General features: G+C 50.4%; 1 protein-coding gene across 9 annotated transcripts; it reads right to left on the bottom strand.

Annotated features, from left to right (window-relative positions):
- Window positions 1–32: 32 nt before the first annotated feature.
- On the bottom strand, window positions 33–11,916 carry GIPC1 (GIPC PDZ domain containing family member 1). Of its 9 annotated transcripts, XM_070462984.1 has the most exons (12): window positions 11,810–11,907; window positions 11,479–11,580; window positions 11,194–11,248; window positions 10,152–10,319; window positions 9,281–9,335; window positions 7,625–7,706; window positions 3,693–4,013; window positions 2,584–2,769; window positions 2,300–2,480; window positions 1,457–1,569; window positions 1,020–1,101; window positions 33–876 (listed from the first exon to the last, which is right to left on the bottom strand). In XM_070462984.1, exons 7-12 carry the CDS (start codon window positions 3,978–3,980, stop codon window positions 725–727), a joined length of 1,002 nt encoding a protein of 333 aa, XP_070319085.1. In that variant the 5' UTR covers window positions 3,981–4,013; window positions 7,625–7,706; window positions 9,281–9,335; window positions 10,152–10,319; window positions 11,194–11,248; window positions 11,479–11,580; window positions 11,810–11,907; the 3' UTR covers window positions 33–724. The 9 variants fall into 9 exon arrangements, with proteins under 9 accessions (XP_070319085.1, XP_070319082.1, XP_070319079.1 ...); XM_070462981.1 differs by lacking the exon at window positions 11,479–11,580 and having other exon boundaries at window positions 11,810–11,916; XM_070462978.1 differs by lacking the exon at window positions 11,479–11,580 and having other exon boundaries at window positions 11,194–11,307; window positions 11,810–11,910.
- Between the last annotated feature and the right edge of the window lie 9,802 nt (window positions 11,917–21,718).

The following is a 21,718-nucleotide window of genomic DNA, read 5'->3' as shown; positions in this document are numbered from 1 at the left end:
CCTCCTCTCTCACCCAGAAGCCGCCACACAGATCCAACAGCAGATAGATTCTTTATGTTCCAGACAGCAAATTCAGGTACAAAAGCCCACCGCCATCATCCCTCCCTCCTGCCCCTTCGGTCTGGGGCTGAGCTGAGGGAGACATGAGGGGGGCCGGGGAGGGAGGGAGTTTGGGAGGGTTTCACAGCAGACTAGTGTTTCAAATGCGGAGGTAACAGACTCCACAGTGAGGGGGCTCCTCTGGGGAGATGGGGAGTGGTGGAAGAGGAGGGTATTATTGCATTTGCTGAGGGGGGACACACAGCCCCCTCCTGCATTCCCTGCATCAGGAAACTAGGGAGGTCACAACCCCCAAACAGAACCCGAGGCCCCAGGGAGATAGGAGGGACCAGTTTGGCAGCTGAGGCGGAAAGTACTGGGGGCGGGGAGGGGGGGTGGCCACCCAATCTGGTTGGTCCCTCTCCGCCGCTGTGCCTGACCCTGGCTGAGGTAGGTGGGGAGGAGGGCGGGGGTGGGGGGCTGGGCGCCCCAGCCAGGCTGGGAACTGGCAAGGGGGTGGTACCGATTGGAGGAGGGGCAGAGGCCTGGCCCCACCTCCGCTCTGCATCATCTCCGGGCTACTGAGCTGGGCCCAAGCTAGACGCTGGGGTCCGGGCTCTGGTGTCTCCGCCCCAGAGGCTCCCACCGGGCCTGGCCCAAGTCATCTCGAGGTCCAGCGGAAGGCCTAGTAGCGGCCAACCTTGGCGTCCCCGATGGCCCCCCAGACGTCAAAGACAAACTCATCCGGGAAGGCGAAGTCACCCAGCCGTTCATCCAGGGCCTCAGCCAGCTCGTCCGGATTCCTTTTGTCCTTTCCAAGCTCCACCATGGTGGCCGCTGGAGGGGGAAGGATGGGGGAGCAGAATGGAGGCACAGATGACAGAGGGGCTCAGGGTAGACTCAGCTCCACGGGACCTACAAGCCCCTTTCTCCCACACACCCACCCATCCCCAGACCCTAATGACCCCATCCTCACTTACCCAGCTCTGTGTCCCTGATTCCCATGTAACTTTCCAACAGGTCATCCACCTTCTCAATGGCCTTCTCCTCAAAGGCTGAAGGCTGGGGGCAGGAAGAGGGATGACGACATTATAATAATGTGAATATACCTGTAATTATACTGAGCGCTGGGTGCAATTTTTTTTTTAACCACTTTTGATATAGAAACCTATGGTTCTTCCTCATGACAACCCCAAAAGTGGCAGTATTATTAGCCCCATTTCACAGATTAGGAAACTAAGGTCCACTTGCCCAGGGTAGGTCCCAGAGCTGGGAGGTGGTAGAGGTGGATGGACATTCAGTGCCCAGAGGCCCTCAGCTAAGAGTGATGCTGCCACCTATAAATTTCACAGGGAAGTGGTGGGGGCGGGGGTGGGGTGGGGGCGGGGAGGGACTTAGGCTCTGCTGGAACACTCACCAGATCCTCTACTGTGGCTGGACCCCGGGATCGGAGCCGGAGGGTCCCTCGGCCAGTGCCCAGCTGGGGACCCGAGCCAGGGCGGCCACCCCCTGAACGCACGCTGATCATGTCTGTGGGAGGTAGGGGGAGGGGTGAGGACTGGAGGAGCCCAGTTCCAGCATGTTCTGGGCAGAAACCCAGACATCCCGGCCTCAGACCACCCTCTACCTTCTCCAAGCTTCTGTAGGCTTTGGGGGCGTTGTGGGCTGAGATGACCCCAGGAGGGTAGGTCTCCTGACTCTGGCTTGGCCGGGGTGTAGGAGGCGCAGCCAGGGGCTAGGTATGGAAAAGGGCTGGGAGGCTGGAGGGGACCACTCCTGTCCTGGGGGCTGGAGGGACAGGAAGGGAATGGGTCCTGGGTCTCCAGCTAGTTTCCCCAAGGCCAAGGGGGTTTAGCTGCTGGGTAGGAGACCAGCCCTATCTGCCTGGGGAAGTGTTTTAGAGTCCCCCACCCCCAAGCCAGGGACCTTGAGCCCATTCCTGAGAGTTAATGAAGCTGGACAAAAAAGTAGGCGGGCTTGCACAGGGCAGCCAAGCCTGGCTTCTTGGGGCTAGGGGGTTGGCCAGGTTGGGGGCGCTTGGCTAGGCTAAAGGCTCCTGGAAGCTTGGTGTGGGGGCAACTTCCTCCTTGCCTCAATCCTCCTCCTGAGCTGGGCAGTGAGCCAACATCCTCTCCCCGCAGAAGGGTGGGGCTGCCCCACCCCCTTTCCCACCAGCTGGGCTTGGGCACCACCTACTGGTGGTCCTTGGTACTACAGGCGGGAGCGCGGTGAGGAGGGGGGGTAGGCGGCAGCCCCTCACCAAAGGCTTTTCGAGGCTCTGTGAGCTTCAGTGTGAAGGTGCGGCCTCGTGGCAGCTCCTTGAGCAGCCGGGCCACCTCGTAGTGCCGGCAGCCCAGCAGGCTCTGTCCGTTGATGGCCTCGATCATGTCACCCACACTGATGAGCTGGATGTGGTCAATCACGCTGCCCTCCTTAATGCGCTGTGGGGATAGGAGCTGTAAGCCCCTGTGGCTCCACCCTTGGGTCCTACCGTCATAGGCTAGGCCTTACCCTTGAGACCCTGGGTGCCCCACCCCCAGGTACCTTGATGAAGGCATAGCCAGCCCCATTGTCTGTGATGGTGAGCCCCAACGCCTCCTCCGACTTGAACACCTCCACTTCCTTGCGCTGCCCCTTGACATGGGCAAAGATGAAGTCCTCCAGCCCTATCTGCCCCCCCAGGAGCTTGTCCATGTCCACTTTGTGGGTGTTGAGGGTGCAGAACATCACCTGCAGGAGTGGGAGACATTCAACCCTCACCTCTCTCCCATGCCCTTTGCCAACTGCTACCTGAGGGAGAAGAAAGGAGCGCTGGGAAGGGCCTGGAGGTATCCTTCCCTGTGCTTGACCACCCCGGAGCCCAGTCAAGGCCCCCACTAGGATGTCAGCTGTGCTAGGGCTGGGTTTCTGTCCTAGAAAAAACTCCCTACTGGTTCCAGGGCATAGAGCCTGGCATGCAGTGGGTGATCAGAAAATGCTTTTGGAATGAATGAAGGGGCACAGATACACATTCTGCCTACTGAGACCCCTGCATCTACTTCCTGCATGATCCCACTGTCACCCTCCTTGCTTCCTCCATTCCTTTGGCCCCTGAAATCCTTGGGGTTGGACCTCCCAATGAATCATAGAGAGGTGAATCTTGCATCTGACCTCCGGCTCCCACAATCCGCTGGGCTACAAATCCCTCAATGTAAGATGGGAATGTAGCATCCAGCCCTGGCTGTCCATTCCCACAATCCACTGGGGCTGAGGCCTCCCAGGGCTGATGGGAGCTCAGCATCCAGTTCTGGTCTCCAGTTACCCACAATACACTGGGCTGCAGGTCCCGTAATGCATGCCTGACTGGAACTCAGCATCCAGCTGTGGCCACCGGCCTCCATAATCCACTGGGGCACAGGCCTCACAATGCCTGGTGGAAATGCTACATCCGCCTATGGCCTCCAGATTGCCACAAAGCAATGGGGTGCAGGCCTCCCAATGCCTGATGAAACTCAGCATCCAGCCCTGCCTACAGTTCCCCATAATTCACTGGGGTAAAGCCTCAGTATTTGCAGCTTTAGCACCTGAGCCATAGCTCACAAACAGGATGCACGCTCCAGCCTCTCTCTAGCTCACCATCAGGGAACCCCGGTGCCCGGCTCCCCAGTGGGTACCTCGGCAGCTGGCAGCCGGAAAGCCTCGGCAATCTTGCCATACAGCTCCTTGACGTTGGTGAATCCCTCGATGCGGCCAGTGGGACTGCCATGGGCCAGCTGGGTGTGGAACACGAGGCGGGGCCGCAGGGCGGGGGGCGGAGGGGGCAAGCCCATCTGGGGCCCCCCCGCCCCACCTCCGCCCAGGGGCCCCGGCTCCCCCACGCCCAGCCCACCACGGCCTGGCTCAGCCTCCTCATTTTCCACCAGAGGTGGTGCCTTTTTCCGCCGCCCCAGTCCTAGTGGCATGAGCAGTGAGAAGAGGGGGCACACCCAGGAAATCTGCAGGACAAGAAAAGGTGCTCAGGGCCTGGGTTGTAGCCTCAGGCCGCCTTGCCCCTACAGGCCCAATGAAATTATTCACAGAACAGGCTGGCCTCAGTTCAAAATTGGGTCCCAGTTCAGAGCCAGGCAATCACCCAGCCAGATGACTGGCCAAAGGGAACCTGGAAAAAATGCCTCATATAAGTGATTCAAACTACCACGAGGGCATGACACTCTAAGTCCCTCATGTGTGCCTATTCACATTTTTTCCTCCTAATAAACACTTTGTTTCACTTAAAAAAAAAAAAAAAACCACCTGGTCCTAGCACTTACACACCTGCATGGAAATAATAATATCAGCTAATATCTACCATAACTGCTAACTGCTCTGTGATCTTACTTTATCCTCACGTCACATCATGGAGACCATATTATTGTCCCAATGTGATTACATGATGTACCATAATATGTGATTATGCCCGTTTAATAGATGAGAAAATAGAGGCTCACAGCCTACGTTTCTCTATTTTTCGATTGGTTGCAGTCATTAGTGCTGTGGACAAAAAATTTCTGACTCTTCTCTTTCAAAGTATGTAAGCAGATGGCATTCCTGGCCTCTTTATGACTGGGTAAGCATATGAACAGTTCTGGACAATTGAGTTGTGAGAGGAAGTGACACATGACATTTCTGGGCTGAAGCATTTAATTACTGGAGCAAGAACCTCCACAGACCTAATTTTCCTGGTAGGGTGACCAGCCACATTTGACGTGGTGGCTACCCTGTCAGGGCAGGCTCTGAGTGATGACAGTGAATGAAACCCCCCAGCTGAGCTGCAGTGGGCATGTAGCAGGAACAAAAAATAAACCACTATAGAGTATGACTGCTAAGATTCTGGGTGATGTTTGTTACTGCAGCAAAACCTATCCTGACTGATACACTTTTTTTCTTTCTTCTCCCTCCACTCTATTTTTCTCTCTCGTCCTCCCTCCCTCCCTTCAAACAAATATGTTTCGGGCACTAACCATATTTCATGCACCATTGTAGATATTGCCTTCAATAAGATAAGCAAGGTCCCACATTTCCTTACCCAGAGTAAATAAGGAGCCTGTGATGAAAGGTTGATGGATGAAGAAAACAATCTTATATGGATAAATTCTAAGCGTTTACAAGTACACATACATATGTATGTATGTGTGTGTGTGTATATATATATATATATACCATGGGTGTATGTGTTTAAGTGGATACATGCATGTGTGTGTGGTGTATACTTTTTAAAAACTTTAATTAGGAAATTCCCTGGCAGTCCAGTGGTTAAGACTCAGCATGGGTTCAATCCCTGGTTGGGTAACTAAGATCCCACAAGCATGTAGGGCAGTAAAAGAAAAAAGCTTTATTTAATTATAATTCAAAGCTGTAATTAATAATTTCATAAAAGTTTGCTAAATAGTATACCTGTGAAGGTAAGATAAAATCTCTGTGAATAACTCAAGCACATTACTGAACCACTGAGCAAAATGTATGCTGCAAATATTAAAATAACTTCAATTATTAAAAAAAAAAAGACAGTCTGAAGGTCCCTGACTAGGGCCATCATGAGCAGTTACACAGGTTGTTCACTGTGCAAAAGCACCAGACTCAGGGCTGCATTTTTCGAATTCACTCCTAGTTGCTGCGGAGGTTAGCTAGCTGGGGCTCTGTCCATGCTGTCCAGAAGCACACAGTTCAGAGAAGATGTACAGTGAGCAAGCAAATGTGTAAATATTCTATATAATTCCTAAGAGAGCTATAAAGACAATAAAACAAGCTTTACAGACAAGGTCACAGAGGACCTGCCTCTCTGAGGAGGCGAAGCTGAGACTTGAAAGACAGGAGGAAATATTCATAGGAGGATATGAGGCAAGAACATTCAGGCAGAGAGAACAGCTAGTGCAAAGGCCCTGAGGTGAGGATTTACTTGACATGTTTGAGGATCAGCAAGGAGGCCTGTGTGGTTGGATCCCCAAATAAGAGGGACAGTGGGAAAAGGTGAGGGCAGAGACGTAAAAGGCAGAGACATTACTTTGATGACAAAGGTCCGTCTACTCAAAGTTATGGTTTTTCCAGTAGTCATGTATGGATGTGAGAGTTGGACTATAAAGAAAGCTGAGCACCAAAGAATTGATGCTTTTGGTGGTGCTGAGAAGACTCTTGAGAGTCCGTTGGACAGCAAGGAGATCAAACCAGTCAATCCTAAAGGGAATCAGTCCTGAATATTCACTGGAAGGACTGATGCTGAAACTGAAACTCCAATACTTTGGCCACCTGATGTGAGGAACTGACTCATTGGAAAAGACCCTGATGCTGGGAAAGACTGAAGGCAGGAGGAGAAGGGGACGACAGAGGATGAGATGGATAGATGGCATCACCGACTCGATGGACATGAGTTTTAGCAAGCTCTGGGAGCTGGTGATGGACAGGGAAGCCTGGCGTGCTGCAGTCCATGGGGTTGCAAAGAGTTGGACATGACTGAGCGAATGAACTGAACTGAACTGAGAGAGGTAACAGGCAGACTGTGCAGGGCCCTGTGGGCCAGAGGCAGAACTTGAGCTTTTGATCTGAGTGAAATGGCAGTCATGGGAGATTCTGAGCAGATTCACAATTAAGCTAGAGACCAGTGTGGCTAGAGTGGAGTGAGCAATGGGAGAATACAAAGAGGGCAGGTAAAAGAGGTGATGGAGGGGGACTTCCCTGGTGGCCCAGTGACTAAGACTTCATGCTCCCAACGCAGGGGGCCCAGGATCAATCCCCAGTCAGGCAAATAGATCCCACAAGCAGCAACTAAGAGTTTGCATGCCGAAACTAGAGAGCCTGAGTGCTGCAACTAAGACCTGGTGCAGCCTAACGAATAAATACTAAAAAAGAAAGAAAGAAAAAAAAAAGAAGCAATGGAGGTCAACTGTATAGGCCTTTATAGACTAGGAAAGAGAGTTCATGTTTAAGTCACATGTCCAAAGTCACAGAAACTGGCCCCAACCCTCAGGTCTGACTCCCAAGCCCAAGTTCATCACAGTGATGCTCTCCCCTAGGTGACTCAACCTCCCTGGGCCTCAGATGCCTGACCTGTAAATGGGGACATTCCATCCACCTGGCCAGGTTGTGGTAAGGATCAGATTATGCCAAATTATATTTTTGTATGTAAGGGGGACTTCTTGCTCCCTCCTTTCAGATCACCTCTTCCCTAGGGCTGTCCTGGATTCAGTAGAGCCCCTGAGCTAGACCCATTTTCATTCATTCATCTGTTCTCCAACACCTCCTCTAACATCACCTGGTTCAGTCCCATCAACACTCAGCGAGAGCTTCTCAGGTGGCTCAGTGGTAAAGAGTTCCCCTGCCAATGCAGGATACATGGGTTTGATCCCTGGGCTCAGAAGATCCCACATGCCATGGAGCAACTCAGCCCATGTGTCATAACTACTGAGCCCATGCATCACAACTACTGAAGCCCACATGTCCTAGAGCCCATGTTCCGCAATAGAAAACACTGCAATGAGAAGCCTGTGCACTACAACTAGAGAAGGCCCCAGTGCAGCAATGAAGACCCAGAGTGACCATAAATAAATAAATCTTAAAAACAAAAACAACTCACCTAGACGACTGTAGCTGCCTTCTCTGAGTCTCCCAGCTTCCGCCCTTGCCTCCCAGTGCTTAATACAGCAGCCAGAGTGATCCTGTAAAACATAAGTCAGGTCACATTTGTCCACGCTCCAACCCCTCCCAGGGCTCCTATCTCACTTGGAGTAAAAGTCAATGTCCTACCCTTGGCCCATGGGCCCCAAATGACCAGCCCATATCACACATATGCCCTCATCTCCTGCCTCTGTCCCCTCGTTCATTCCCTGCAGATACAATGGCCTCCTCCTTGTTCTTTCAACACACTGGATGAAGTTCAACCTCAGGGCCTTTGCACTGGCTGTGCCCTCTGGTAGCTACACATCTCACTCTCTTACCTCTTTCAGGTGGAAACCATACTTCATTCATTTAGCTTGTTCATTGTCTGTTTGCCAAAAAGGGCAGGGAATTTTGCCTGTCTTACTCATTCCTCTATTCTTAGCTCAGAGAACAGGGCCTGGCACAGGGCAGCCGCTTACTAAATACTGTGGAATTAATGAGTGGAGAATTAATGAATTAATGGATGGATTAATGGATCTAATATTCACCTGCCCACCAGTCTCTGTGCCCAGCTCTGGGGAGACAAAGAAGCACAGGCCGTAGCATCTGCCCTCAGTAGGATCTTGTCTCCCCAGCAACAGTATAAGTCCTACCTCTGGGGCCCCTTATTCCTTGCTTCCCAGCATAATTCTGGACACAAAGTAGGTGCTTCATCTAACCACGGAGACATTGAGATTTTGCCTTTTTCACTCCCTTTCTAATCAGTGATACTAAACAACCTTTAAAACATTTGAAACCATTTGGATTTGCCCTTTTGTAAACTGTCTACTTAAGTCTTTGCCCATTTTTAAAAACCACTTTTTTTTTTTTTCTTGCCATGCCACGTGGCTCATGGGATCTTAGTTCCCTGACCAGAGACTGAATCCTGGCCCTCAACAGTGAATGAGCAGAGTCCTAATCACTGAACCACCAGGGAATTCTCTAAAACCACATGGTCTGTTTTTAATTGCAATGCCTAGTCTTTTTTCTTATTGATTTGTGGGAACTCTATATATTCTAGATACTAGAAACAAAACACATTCTGAATGAATAAACCAGTACTGCTCTGTCAAGTTATTTCACTATACTCACTTAATGATGCTACCAAAAACAACAAAACCCCCCACATCATCACCTCCCCAGGCTCCCCTCCTACCACTCCCCATACTTCTTAGCAGAATGCTAAGAACATAAATATTAAACCTGGATTCACCACTTATTAGTTGTGCAACCTTGGGCAAATGTCTTAACCTTTCTGAGTTCCAAAGAAATCATACATGTGTTTGGAACAGTTGCTGGCACACAATAAGGGTTCCACAAATGCTAGTGACAATTACTACTATTTCTATCTGTATCATCTCTAGTCAGCTGCCAAGATTCAAACTCCCTCCTTTATCTAGGGACCCCACATCTTGCTCACCAACTCCCAACTTCCTTACTCTGCCTACACTTGATGCCCTGGTTCAGGCTGGTTTCATGTCTTACCCAGGACAGGGAAATAATGGTGGTAAGGAAAGTGGGTGGTTTATGAATTTGTTTTCCAGGCCAGAAGAGGCAGAGTGGCCTGGGTTCAAATCCCACCCCTGTCACTTACCAGCTGAGTGGCTGTGGGCAAGTCACTTCACTTGACGGGGCTTCAGTTTCCTCATCTGAAAAATGGGCAGAATTCCTGTCTCTCAGAGTGCTTACGGGAATCCAAAGAGTTTATACAAGTAACTCAATTAGCACTTTGCCTGACATTTGATTTAAGAAAGTTATTATTACTCTCACTGTTATTACTGCCTCTTCCCTTGCCCTGCCCAGGAACATCCCAGTCCTCTCTGGCTGTCAAGGCCTACTCCAGGCCACCTCCTCCAAGCAGCCTTCCCGGTTTGTCCCTGCCTGTTACAACCACCCCTGTGGTCCAGACAACTCAGGCCCGTGGATTTAATTACATGCTGTTCTGGCAGAACTCTTGTCTTCCAGTCTTAGGCTGTTATTTAATTTTATGTCTCTATTTTAAAACATAAACCAGGTCGTGTTGCTCCCCAGCCTCAAATCTTACATCAATTTCCCACGTGATGGAAGAAAAGCTCTAAACTCCTTAATGTGACCCACAGATCCCCACAGAGTCACACCCTGGGTTCTGTCCTGCTCCAGCCATACCATGCCAAGCTTGGCCCAGCCTTAGAGCCTTTGCCTTGGCTGTGCCCCCTACCTGATCCTTACAAGGCCCGGCTTCTTTTTGTCATTCAGATCTTGGCTCCAAAGTTACCTCCTCTGAGATCCCCCTTTCTTACAGATTCTACCATGCCACTCCCTCATATTTTATTCATAGCATTTATCAACCTCTGTAAGTGTTTTTCTTATTTACTTGTTATTAACAAATTGTTTGTTGCCTGCTTCCCCCCAGCAGAATGGCAGCTGCCCAAGAGCAGGGATTTCTGTTGTGGTCACTATTGTATCCTCTATGCCAGGAACAGTACCTGGCCTGTGGTGGTGGTGGTGGTGGTTTTAGTTGTTAACTTGTGTCCAACTCATGCGACGGCCACCAGGCTCCTCTGTCCATGAGATTTCCAGGCAAGAATACTGGAGTGGGTTGCCATTTCCTTCTCCAGGGGATCTTCTCGACCCAGGGATCAAACCTGTGTCTCCTGCATTGGCAGAAGGATTTTTTACCACTGAGCCACCAGGGAAGCCCACCTGGCACATAGTAAATGCTTAATAAATATGTACAGAATGAACAAATAATGTGTCTTATGCCTGCATTCTGACTACTCTCCGAGCCCCCCTATCCTCAGAACATGCCTACTGTACAGCTTCAAGCTGCCACCTCCCCACCACACTCCCAGTCTCCCCTTAAACTTGAACACAGGTATGGAGAAAATGAGCTTCAGTTCAGCTCGTGGCACTGAGCAGGTTGGCTGGAATCCCACATCCCTACCCTCTCTTCACTGGGAAGGGCCCGGACTTAACAAGCCTACAGCCACTCAGAGTTGCAATAGGAGGAGCAGGAAATGGGGAAGGGGGTTCCTGAGAGCTCACGCAAGCTAGGGGAGGGGACACCACGCCCATGCTCTCCTTTTCGGCAGTGTACTGCTTGGAAGGGGAGGGCGGGAGGCCTCTGAATCAGTCTTGAAAAACCGGCTCATGGGTGTTCCCAGGGAGAATGCCTACTATCTGGGGCCCAGGCCTTCTGGGGGGCCCAGCAGCCACAGGACCCTGGTGGCTCCGTGCCACCCACCTATCTCTCCCACAGATGTCACTCTCTTCTCAGGACCCAGTATTCTGGCCTTGCTTTTCCAGCTTTGGGGAAAAGGGATATGGGGGCAGCTTCCTGTCTGAGCAGCTGGTGAAAGCAACGACCAGCAGGTGTGCCCCAGACGGTGTGTGTGGTTGGAGGGAATGGAGTGGGAGGAGCTCGTCAGGAACACCTGAGCCCTGAAGCCACTGGATACCTAGTCTAGTGGCGGAGATTCCAGTTCTGGACTCTGAGGCATGGGTTTGAGTCCCACATCTGCCACTTACTCGCTGTGTGACCTTAGGCAAGACACTCCACCTCTCTGGGCCTGCTGCTTCACCTCTGAAAGAAGTAACAGCAACTTCCATGAGGGGTGATTCAATGATCCGCATGGTAAATACCTGACACGGAAGTGTTCAATGAATGCTAGCCCGGGTGATTTTTTTCATTATTACAATCGGGACCTCGGTTCTCCCAAGGCGCACCCCACCCCCTCCCCAGGCCCTGGACGATTGGGACAAGGCCAGCTTCTGGGACAAGGCCAGCTTCGGGGACTTGCCCGAAATACCTACCCTGCGCCTGTCCCTGCCAGGACGGGAACTCTCCAGAGGTGCAGGGGGCTGGGGTGCGGCTGGAGATGCCATCCCGGCGCCGGGAGGCGCTCACCCCTGCCCCTAGAGGGAAGGCAGGCGGTCCTCGGGGAAGGGGACTCAGAGATTTCCCCCCGCCCCGCCCCTCCACCCCGCTCTGCCTAGACCTCCAGCCGCGTCCGTGGGGCCGGCCCCACCCGGCAGGATCGGCCGAATCCCCGCGGGTCCGCGATCTCGCAGGTCTGCTCCGGGGTCCCCGCGAGCGGCCGCGATGTACCCCCCAGCCCCGCCGCGCCTCGCAGGGTATACTCACCTGCGCCTCCTTAGCCGCCGCCCGGCTCGCCCAGCTCGGCCCTCCGCAAACTCTGGCCCGGGCCTCTCCCGCAGCCACCGCCAGGGGGCGGGGCCGGCACCGCATCTGGCCAATCAGAAGCGGCCGCTCGGCGCTCGCGGCCAATCCACTCCACGCCGCCCCGCTTCGGGTGGAACCCGAAGGAAACATTCCAGAGGGATCCCTGAGCTTCACTCGATTCTTCACCACACCTCCCCCGCGCCGCGGAGCGTTGGACCTTCCCGCCCCTCCTAAGCCGCGGCGGGCTGTACCACCGCGAGGCTGCGGAAGGGGGAGCTGAGGCCGAGCCCGAGCCAATCTCTGGGAGGAAGGAGGCCAGCGGCCAATGGGAAGCTGGGCCCCTGGACCACGTGTTCTTGGCTAAGTGTCCGTGTGGGGTGCTGTGGGTGCTAAGAGGCGGGGGACTAGTCGTGGAAGTCAGGTGACCGATACTGAGTTTGGGGGTGTGGGGGAAAGGATACAAACTTCCAAAGTCCAGAAAAGGGAACCCTTTAGGACACTCGGAGGGAGCCAAAGGCGATCCCTAATTCAGTCCTCCACTCGGCCTGCCGATGACCCAGCTTGGCCATCCTCAGGGCGGATAAAAAGATGTATTCATTCTGGGCGGGTGGGCGGGGGACTGAGATGAATAGGGAGGGTCCCGCGTGTCCGGCGTCCTGGATGGACAATGGACAAGGGCATTCATTCATTCATTTACTCATCAAATATTTAAGTCGCTCCTGCTCCGTGCCAGGCTCTGTCCTATCTCAACAGATACGTCTACGAGTAAGCTGAATGAATGTTCTCTTGGTAAAGGGAACAGGCTAGGAGGGCGGACAGAGAGATACAATACTCTTTAGGAGAGTACAATAGCGAAGGAGCTTGCAACGCAGCTAGCAAAGCATCTTTAGGTTGCAGTGGAACGAAAGACAAAGGCAAAACGGTCTGTTCGCTTGCTGGTTGACCAGCGAATATTTATTGAGCACATATTATGTGCTAGATTACAAAGGATACCCAGCCAAGCCAAGTCTCAGCCCTCAGGGAGCTGACATTCACGAGTCTGTCTCCTTCATCTCTGTTGCCCCTCCGTCCCCCACCCTCTGGTCCTGAGAATGGCACAGAGCAGTGTTTCAGTATACATATGTGGATGAAAGAACTAGGTAATCTCACCATCTCCAGATTTGGCTTGTAACTGGGATTTCTTAGGCAGACACAGGTACAAGAAACAAAGACACAAATGTACCTTTCCCAGGCCAGGACAAACCTAGACAGCATATTTAAAAAAAAAGCAGAGACTGTATAGTCAAAGCTGTGGTTTTTCTGGTTGTCATATAGAGATGTGAAAGCTGGACCATAAAGAAGGCTGAGCACTGAATAAGTGATGGTTTCGAACTGTGGTACTGGAGAAGACTCTTGAGAGTCTGTTGAACAGCAAGGAGATCAAATCAGTCAATTCTAAAGGAAATCAACCCTGAATACTCATTCCAAGGACTGATACTGAAGCTCCACTTTGGCCACCTGATGCAAACAGCTGATTCACTGGAAAAGACCCTGATGCTGGGGAAGACTGAGGGCAGGAGGAGAAGGGGGCGACAGAACATGAGATGGTTGGATGGCGTCACCAATTCAGTGGACATGATTTTGATGATCTCACTATTGGGAGATAGTGAAGGACAGGGAAGCCTGGCATGCTGCAGTTCATGGGGTTGCAAGGAGTCAGCTACAACAGGCCAGGACAGTCAGTTCCCAGGACAGATGAGATTTCTTTGTTCTAGAAACAACCCAGCCACTCGGACAGCTGGGGCCAGATCAGGGATTCACTGTGTGTTCTGGGAGTTGTAGTTAGTTCTTGGAGACTTCAACTGTTCAAGCCTCATGCAATAATTGAGTCTTTGCAGTTCCCTGGGTGAGGTGAGTTGCTGCACATTCCAGCTGGGTTAGGGCCTGCAGAGTGATAAAGTGAAGGAGAGAGTGGGCCCTGGGCTGTTGCTGAGGGCTGCCCGGCCAGCCCCACCCAGCTGGCAAATACTGAAACTGCTGTGGCAGCAGGCACAGCTATTGTCCTTCTCTTCCTGTTCTGCTGACCTCTGCCACCCCCACTGAGCTATCGATTGCCTCTGGCTAGGCCAGTGCCCTCTGTGGGAATGTGTCCACTGTGCTGCTTATGCCTGACATCTGAGCTGCTTCCTTCTACACAGCTGGAGAGATGGTATGTGAGACATGGGGACAACAGAGTCCTGAGTGGAATCCACCTGAAGCCACCTGTTGACTGATGAGGAAGTGCCCAGGGAGGGGTGAGCAGGTTGCCCAAGGGCACAGAGCAACACTGGGTATCTCCTTCCTTCTTGATTTTATAGCTCAAGAGGTTGGGAGGCCCAGCTGGCGAGGAGCTCAGATTTTTTTTTTTTTTTTAATATTTATTTTAAATCGGAGGATAATTGCTTTACAATGTTGTGTTGGTGTCTGCTGTCCAACAGTCAGCTATAAGTATACATATATCCTCTCCCTCTGAGCCTCCTCCCATCCATCCGCATCCCACCCGTCGAGGTCGTCACAGAACACTGAGCTGAGCTCCCTGTGCTATAAGCTGCTTCCCACTGGCTGTCTATTTTACACATGGTAGTGTATATGTGTCAGTGTTTCTCTCTCGATTCGTCCCCCACGCCCCTATCAGGAGCTCAGATTTGAATGCTACCTCTACCCTTGTGTGTGGGGAGTTGGGGGTGGAGTTCTGGAATGCCAACTAATAGATGCAAAAGGAAAGATCAGGTTAGAAAAGCACCATTTGTCATCCACTAGAGGAATGATTGATTCAGACAGTGCTTTGTTAAATGGGGCAGTAGATATTCAGTGTCAAAGAACCAGCCCACATATCACTTGTTAATTTCAGTGGAGAAAAAGTTACCTTGGAAAAGGTGCAGTGGAGAAAGCTGGAAGTCACTACCTTAACCAAGTGATAAAAAGGTATGAACACTGAGAGAACAGACTGTCCTCACTGTTACTGCTGTGACGTATTACTCAGGAAGACACATCACCTTCGAAGAACCTGGTCCTGCCCTAAGTGTTTAATCTGAATTTGATGGTTGTTGTTCAGTCGCTCAGTTGTGTCCGACTCTTTGCAACCTCTGGACTGCAGCATGCCAGGCTTCCCTGTCCTTCACCTTCTCCCAGAGTTTGCTCAAATTAATTACTAGGAAAAAAAAAAACCAAAAAACCAACAACAACAAACCAACAACCTGATGGAGGGACATTCTTTAAAAAACAAAAACAAAATGGTCTGGACTCTTCAAACAGATCCATGTCATGAAAGGCAAATTCAATCCATTAATTAAATGAATAAATGACTGGTAAATGGTTCTAGGTTGAAGGAGACAAAAGATAGAAGACAACTAAAATCAGTCTTTGATTCTTGATTGGATCCTTGATAAAAATTTCAAAAAATGGTAAAAGAGTTAGGATGGATATTCTTGGGATAGTCTAGGATATTTGAATGTTGCCTGAATATTAGATAATAATACCATATGCATGTTAAATTTCCTAAGTGTGAGTGTTGTGTTGTGGTTACACAAGAGAATATTCTTATTCTTAGGACATAAACACTGATTTGCTTGTGTGCTAAGTCACTTGGTGGCTCAAACAGTAAAGCATCTGCCTACAATGCGGGAGACCTGGGTTCAATCCCTGGGTGGGGAAGATCTCCTGGAGAAGGAAATGGCAACCCACTCCAGGAAAACCCATGGATGGAGAAGCCTGGTAGGCTACAGTCCATCGGGTCGCAAGGAGTCGGACATGACTGAGCGACTTCACTTTCACTTTCACTGAGTCGCTTCAGTCACGTCCAACTCTTTGCGACCCCATGAACTGTGGCCTGCCAGGCTGCTCTGTCCATGGGATTCTCCAGGCAAGAATAGTGGAGTGAATTTCCATGCCCTCCTCCAGGGGATCTTCCCGACCCAGGGATTGAAACTGGCTCTCTTTCATCTCCTGCATTGGCAGGCAGATTCTTTACTGCTAGCACCACCTGGGTGACACCACTGAATTACTAAGTGTTAAATTCATGATGCCTGCAACTTTCACATGGTTCAGAAAAAATTACACAAGTATAAAACATTTTATATACAATATTATAATATTGTATACATCCCTATGAACATGTAGGGAGATAGAGAAAGCAAATATGACAAAATAATAACAATTGCTGCTGAATCCAGGAAAGTGGAATATGGGTATCACTTTACTATTCCTCTAAGTTTTCTAAGCTTTGAAATTTAAAAAAAAAAGTATTTTTGGCTGCACTGGGTCTTGTTGCTGTGCGTGGGCTTTCTCTAATTATGGTATGTGGGGGCTACTCTGTTTGTGGTATTCAGGCTTCAGTCCATAGGGTTGCAAAGAGTCAGACATGACTGAACGAATAAGCAGAGCACAGCACAGGCTTCTCATTGCAGTGGCTTCTCTTGTTGTGGAGCATCGGCTATAGGGCTCACGGGCTTCAGTAGCTGTGGCTCGAGGGCTCTAGAGTACAGGCTTAGAGTTGTGGTCCCCGAGCTGGATCAGGGATCAAACTGTCATCCCTCGCATTGCAAGGCAGATTCTTAACCACTAGACCACTGGAAAGCCCTAGCTTTGAAATTTTTAAAATAAATACCTGAAACGAACACTCCTACTCCCCTCCCATCCCTAAAGGCAACCTTTCAATGGTTTTATAAATAAATAAATATTTTAGAAATAAACAACAACTCCTAAAACAGTAGGGCTACTTTCTGGAGGGACATTGGGCAGGTCTCCTTTCAAAATACATCTTCAGTCACTACCCACCACTTCCTTGGCCCCCACCTGGTCCAGCCCCAACCAATTTCTCCCTGATCTCCCAGCTCCACCCTGGATCACCACCCCCATCTATTCCCCCCATGGCAGCCAGAGGGCACCTGTGAGCACCCAAGTTTGATCCTATTCTTCCGCTGCTGATGACCCCCACGCCAAGAGGCCATGTGCCCTTGAAATACTTCAGTGAAATATTTCATCTGGAGTCAGGCCTAGCCACATTGATGTCCAGCATTATTTTCTCAAGGAAAGTTCGGCCCGCATTGAGACAAACCAGCCAGACCTTAACTCCAGTTTCTGGGTAAAAGCAGATCATGCCATGTCCCTCCTGACTCAAACTCTTTCAACTGGCTTCTCCTCTGCCTCAGGCATGTGGGCCTGTCTCAGCAGGGCCCTGACTCTGGGCCTGTCTCATTCCTGGACACACCCCACGTTACTCTCTCCTGCTGTCTCTGCCCCACCCACACCAGGCCTCCAGGGCCTCATGTTCTTCAGTTCAGGCCTGCTTTATGCGCGCCCCTGGTCTTCCATGGGGCGGCTGCTCCAATGGTCTATTTCTGAGCCCTGACAGGTTTTTGTACCTTGGATGGTGTGCCCAGGACCTGCCACGCATGCGTCCTCTCTCCAAGCTCCCTGGTGATGGGAAGTACAATACTTTGCCCACTACAGTCGGTTGCATAGTGGACCCTTAGAAGACATGCCCGTGTGCCTGAATCTGTGACTGTAACCTTATTTGGCGTCAGGGTCTTGCAGAAGTAATTAAATAAATTGAGGATCTCAAGATGAGATCATTCTGGATTTAAATGGGCCCTGAATCCAATGTGTCCTTTTAAAGAGACAGAAAAGAAGATACAGAGGACTTTCCTGGTGGTCCAGTGGTTAGGAGTCTGCCTGCCAATGCAGGGGACATGGGTTTGATCCCTGGTTTGGGAAGATTCCACATGCCGAGGAGCAACTAAGCCTGCATGCCCCAAAGCTTGAGCTGCACAACAAGAGAAGCCACTGCAATGGAAAGCCCACGCTTGCTGCATCTAGACAGTAGCCCCCTCTCACTGCAACTAGAGAAAGCCCATGAGCAGCAATGAAGACTCAGAGCAGCCATAAATAAATTTAAAAGAAGAAGAAGAAAACAGAGACAGGAAGGGGAGATGACTTCTTGTGAAGATAGAGGCAGAGATTGGAGAGATGTAGCCACAAGCTAAGGAAGGCCAAGGATTGTTGGCAGCCCCCAGAAACTGGGAGAGGTGCGTGGAACTCACTTTAGGCTCCTTCAGAGCCTAAAGCAGGAGCCAACCCTACTGAGGCCTTAGTTTTGGCCCTGTGGTTGCCTGAACTGCAAGAGCATAAATCCAGTTGTTTTAGGCCTCCCAGTTCGTTGTACTTGGTCACAGCAGCCACAGGAAACTAAAACAGAAGTCTCTGTTTCCTGGAAGACTGTGAGCTCCACGAGTTGCCCCCACCTGCTTTGTTTGCCTCTTGCTGGATCCCCCGGGGCTAGTGAGCTGGCCCTCAGGAACTGTGCCCAGTGACTAATGCATGGATCCTGTTGTAGGAACAGGATCCCAGGAAAGAGGGGCTTTCCTGGAGCCAGACAGAATACCCATTTCTTCCAGGTGGGAGTTGGAGGCAGTGGGGTGTGGGGGACCCCTTTCTTGGGGGAACCACCAGCAGACCTCAGGGTTTTTCTTCCTTGGCACACTCCCTGACATGAGCGGTGGGCGAATGTTGCAGGTCCTCTTGTCTGAATCACTTTGTCACTCAATTACTCTTTCAACAAACATTCAGAGGGGCAGCTCTGGGTCAAGTGCTACCCTGGATACCAGCGATGTGACAATTATTAGGGCATGGTAGGTGACCTTGGACTTTTCAGGTGGCTCAGTGGTAAAGAATCCGCCTGTAAATGCAGGAGACGTGGGTTTGATCGCTGGGTAGGGATGATGTTCTGGAGAAGGAAATGGCAACCCACTCCAGTATTCTTTCCTGGAAAACCCCAGAGGAGCCTGGCAGTCGCAAAGAGTGACTTCTTTGGGGTCACAAAGAGTCAGACACAGTGACCTCAAGGAAACTGGGGTTGCTCAGGAGGAGAATCTTCTGAAGTATTCCTGAGGCTCTCTCCTCTCTTCATGACAAAGAGGGAAAACATCTGAGTAATCAGAGAGTTTCAGAACTCCGAAGAAATCAGACACCACCATGCTCCTTTCCGCTACCAAGCTTAGACTCAGCAGACTGTGAAAGAATTCTCAGGTTTGTGTGGGGGAAACATGTACTTTATGGAGTAGATTTTAATAGAAAATAGATGCTTATTGCTTGTGTTATGCTAGTTGGAAATAGGTTGGTGTGTTGAAATTTCAAGAGACTGATCATATATATAGCTCAGGTACTTTTAGTTGTTATATAATCAAATGACTCTCTCCTCTTCCCACACCCACCTCCCAAAGGAATATTAAGATAGAACAAAACCCCAAATCTTTGCAAGCTCCTGCCTCACTCAGGAAAAGCAAAAGTCTCCAGTAGCCCACAGGCCCCGTACTGTCTGCCTTTGCCTCCCACTCACCCCTCATTTACTCTGGTCCAGCCTCATTGGACTCCTGGCTGTTCCTTAAAAAAATAAATTATTTGGTTGTGCAGGATCTTAGTTGCATCATGTGGGATCTTTTGTTGTTGTGGTGGTGGTGGTATGTGGGATCTAATTCCCTGACCAGGGATGGCACCCAGGCCCCCTGCACTGGGAGTCCCCTGGCTGTTCCTTAAACTCAGGCTCCTGCTTCAGTGCCTTTGCACAGGCTATTTCCTCTGCCTGGAAGGGCCTTCCCTCAGTATTCATGTGGCTCTCCTCTTACTTATTTCCTTCAACTCTTTGTTCAAATGTTGCCTTCAGGGTGAGGCATTCACTGACCGTGTCACTTAAAACTGCACCCAACACCCATCGACAGAGGAGCCTAGTGGGCTGCAGTGCATGGGGTCACAGAGAGTTGGACACGGCAACTAAGTACACAGCACAACACTCTGTAACAGCTTGTTCCATATTTCGCCATCACTCTCTGCTGCTGCTGCTGCTCAGACGTGTCCAACTCTTTTCGACCCCATGGGTAGCCCACTAGGCTCCTCTGTCCATGGGATTACCCAGGCAAGAATACTGGAGTGGGTTGCCATTTCCTCCCAGAGGGGATCTTCCTGACCCAGTGATCGAACCCCAGTCTCCTACATTGCAGGCAGATTCTTTACTGTCTGAGCCACCAGGGAAGTCCTCTTTACCACTAGCACCACCATTTGGTTTTGGTTTTATTCTTTCTCACCCCACTTGACTGTCAGCTCTGCAGAGGCAGGAATTTTTGCCTGCTTTGTCTAATACTGTCTCCTCAGCATCAGGAGCAGGACTGGACAGGGACCTCCCTAGTGGTCCACTGGTTGGGAATCTACCTCCCATTGCAGGGGGTGCAGGTTCAATCCCCAGTCAGGGAAATAAGGTCCCACATACCTTGGGGTGTGGCCAAAAAAAAACCAGGAATGGACACACTGGAGGCATTCAATAAATGTTTATTGAATGGACAATGCTTATTACATATCAGGCATTATGCTGTGTTCTTTAATAATTAACAGCTAATGGGAATAACCAATATTTAAGGAGACCTGGGGCAAATTTTTCCCAAAGTTCCTTAGTATTTACTCATGTTAATTCACAATTGTCCTGTGCCTGGCCTGTGTCAAATTCTCGGGGGTTAGCTGTCTGAGCTGTGGCCCTAGGGGAGTGAGAAGGTGGGAGTGGCCAGGGGAATGCAGTGAGCAGAACTTGAACTTGGTGTGGTCACCACTCAGAAGCCAAGTTCTTTGTTTAAATCTTTATTTGTCTGCACCTGGTCTTGTCACATGTGGAATCTAGTTCCCTGACCAGGGATGGAACCCAGGCCCCCTCAATAGGGAGTTCAGAGTCTTAGCGACTGGACTACCAGGAAGTCCCGGGAAACCAAGTTCTTAATGCCATGTTCTTTTGCCTCCCCAGTGCCCTACCTTGCCCAGTGTTCACAACACCTCTATGAAGTCTGTATCTTCAGTAGCCCTGTTTTCAAAGGTGGCCACTGAGACTCAGAGAAGCGAAGTCACTTGCCCAAGAACACACAAAGCAGCAGAGTGACAGAGCTGGGACTCAAACGCAGGTTGCTCAGTCCTAGGGCCTGATGTTCCACTGCTGGTATCGAGTGAGCAGGTTGTGACCAAACAGCATGGGAGTGAGCCTGCTTTTTCTTTTTGGCTGTATTGCATGGCTTGTGGGATTTTAGTTCTGACCAGGTATTGAATCCACGTCCTTGGCAGTGAGAGTAGAGCCCAAACCACTGGACCAGCAGGGAATTCCTGGAGTGAGCCTTCTCAAGTTGGGTGGGTGCCAGGGTGGAGTTGTGGGTCTCAGGGGCTTGCCTGGGGATTTGGTTCCTGGAGCTTAGCCAAGAGAACAGACCCAAAAGACCGTGGACTCACCTCAGAGGTTTCTTTGGAGTGGGCTGAGAAAGTTTTTCACGTTAGGATACGGTAGCTGACACACAGCACTTGTGTCAGGCTCTGTTGTGTGCTTCTGTATCTCTGTACCTGAAAATCCTCACAACTGTAGAAGTACACTTTTTGTGCTTATTCTACAGTTGAAAAAATTGAGGCACAGAGAAGTCAAGTCATTTGCTCGAGGTCACACAGCTACAAAGTGGTTGAGTTGAGATTCAAACCTGGAAGCAGGAGCAATGATAAAGGAGAGATAGGAGCCACCAAACATGGAACTAGATCTTCACACCCACCTGCACGTGTCTGGTAGAATCAACATATGGAAAAACAGAAGAGAAGAAGCTATTTCCATGTATGAGAGGAAAAAAAAAAGGTGGGGGGGGAGCAGGGTGTACAGTATGTACCACTTGTGTAAAAAAAGAAAAATGTCTTCATGCAACATCGCAGAAGGCAAGGCACAGAGAAAGTGGGAAAATTTTCCTGGCAGTGGACTCAAAAGGGATGGGAGGGAGAATTTTTAACTCTATATACCCTTACAAATTCAGTACTGTGATTACGTAGCCAAAAACCGAAACTGAAAAT

Source organism: Odocoileus virginianus, chromosome 3 (genome assembly GCF_023699985.2).
Source record: "Odocoileus virginianus isolate 20LAN1187 ecotype Illinois chromosome 3, Ovbor_1.2, whole genome shotgun sequence".
NCBI classification, from domain to species: Eukaryota; Metazoa; Chordata; class Mammalia; order Artiodactyla; family Cervidae; genus Odocoileus; species Odocoileus virginianus.
This window is presented reverse-complemented; position numbering and strand designations above follow the sequence as displayed.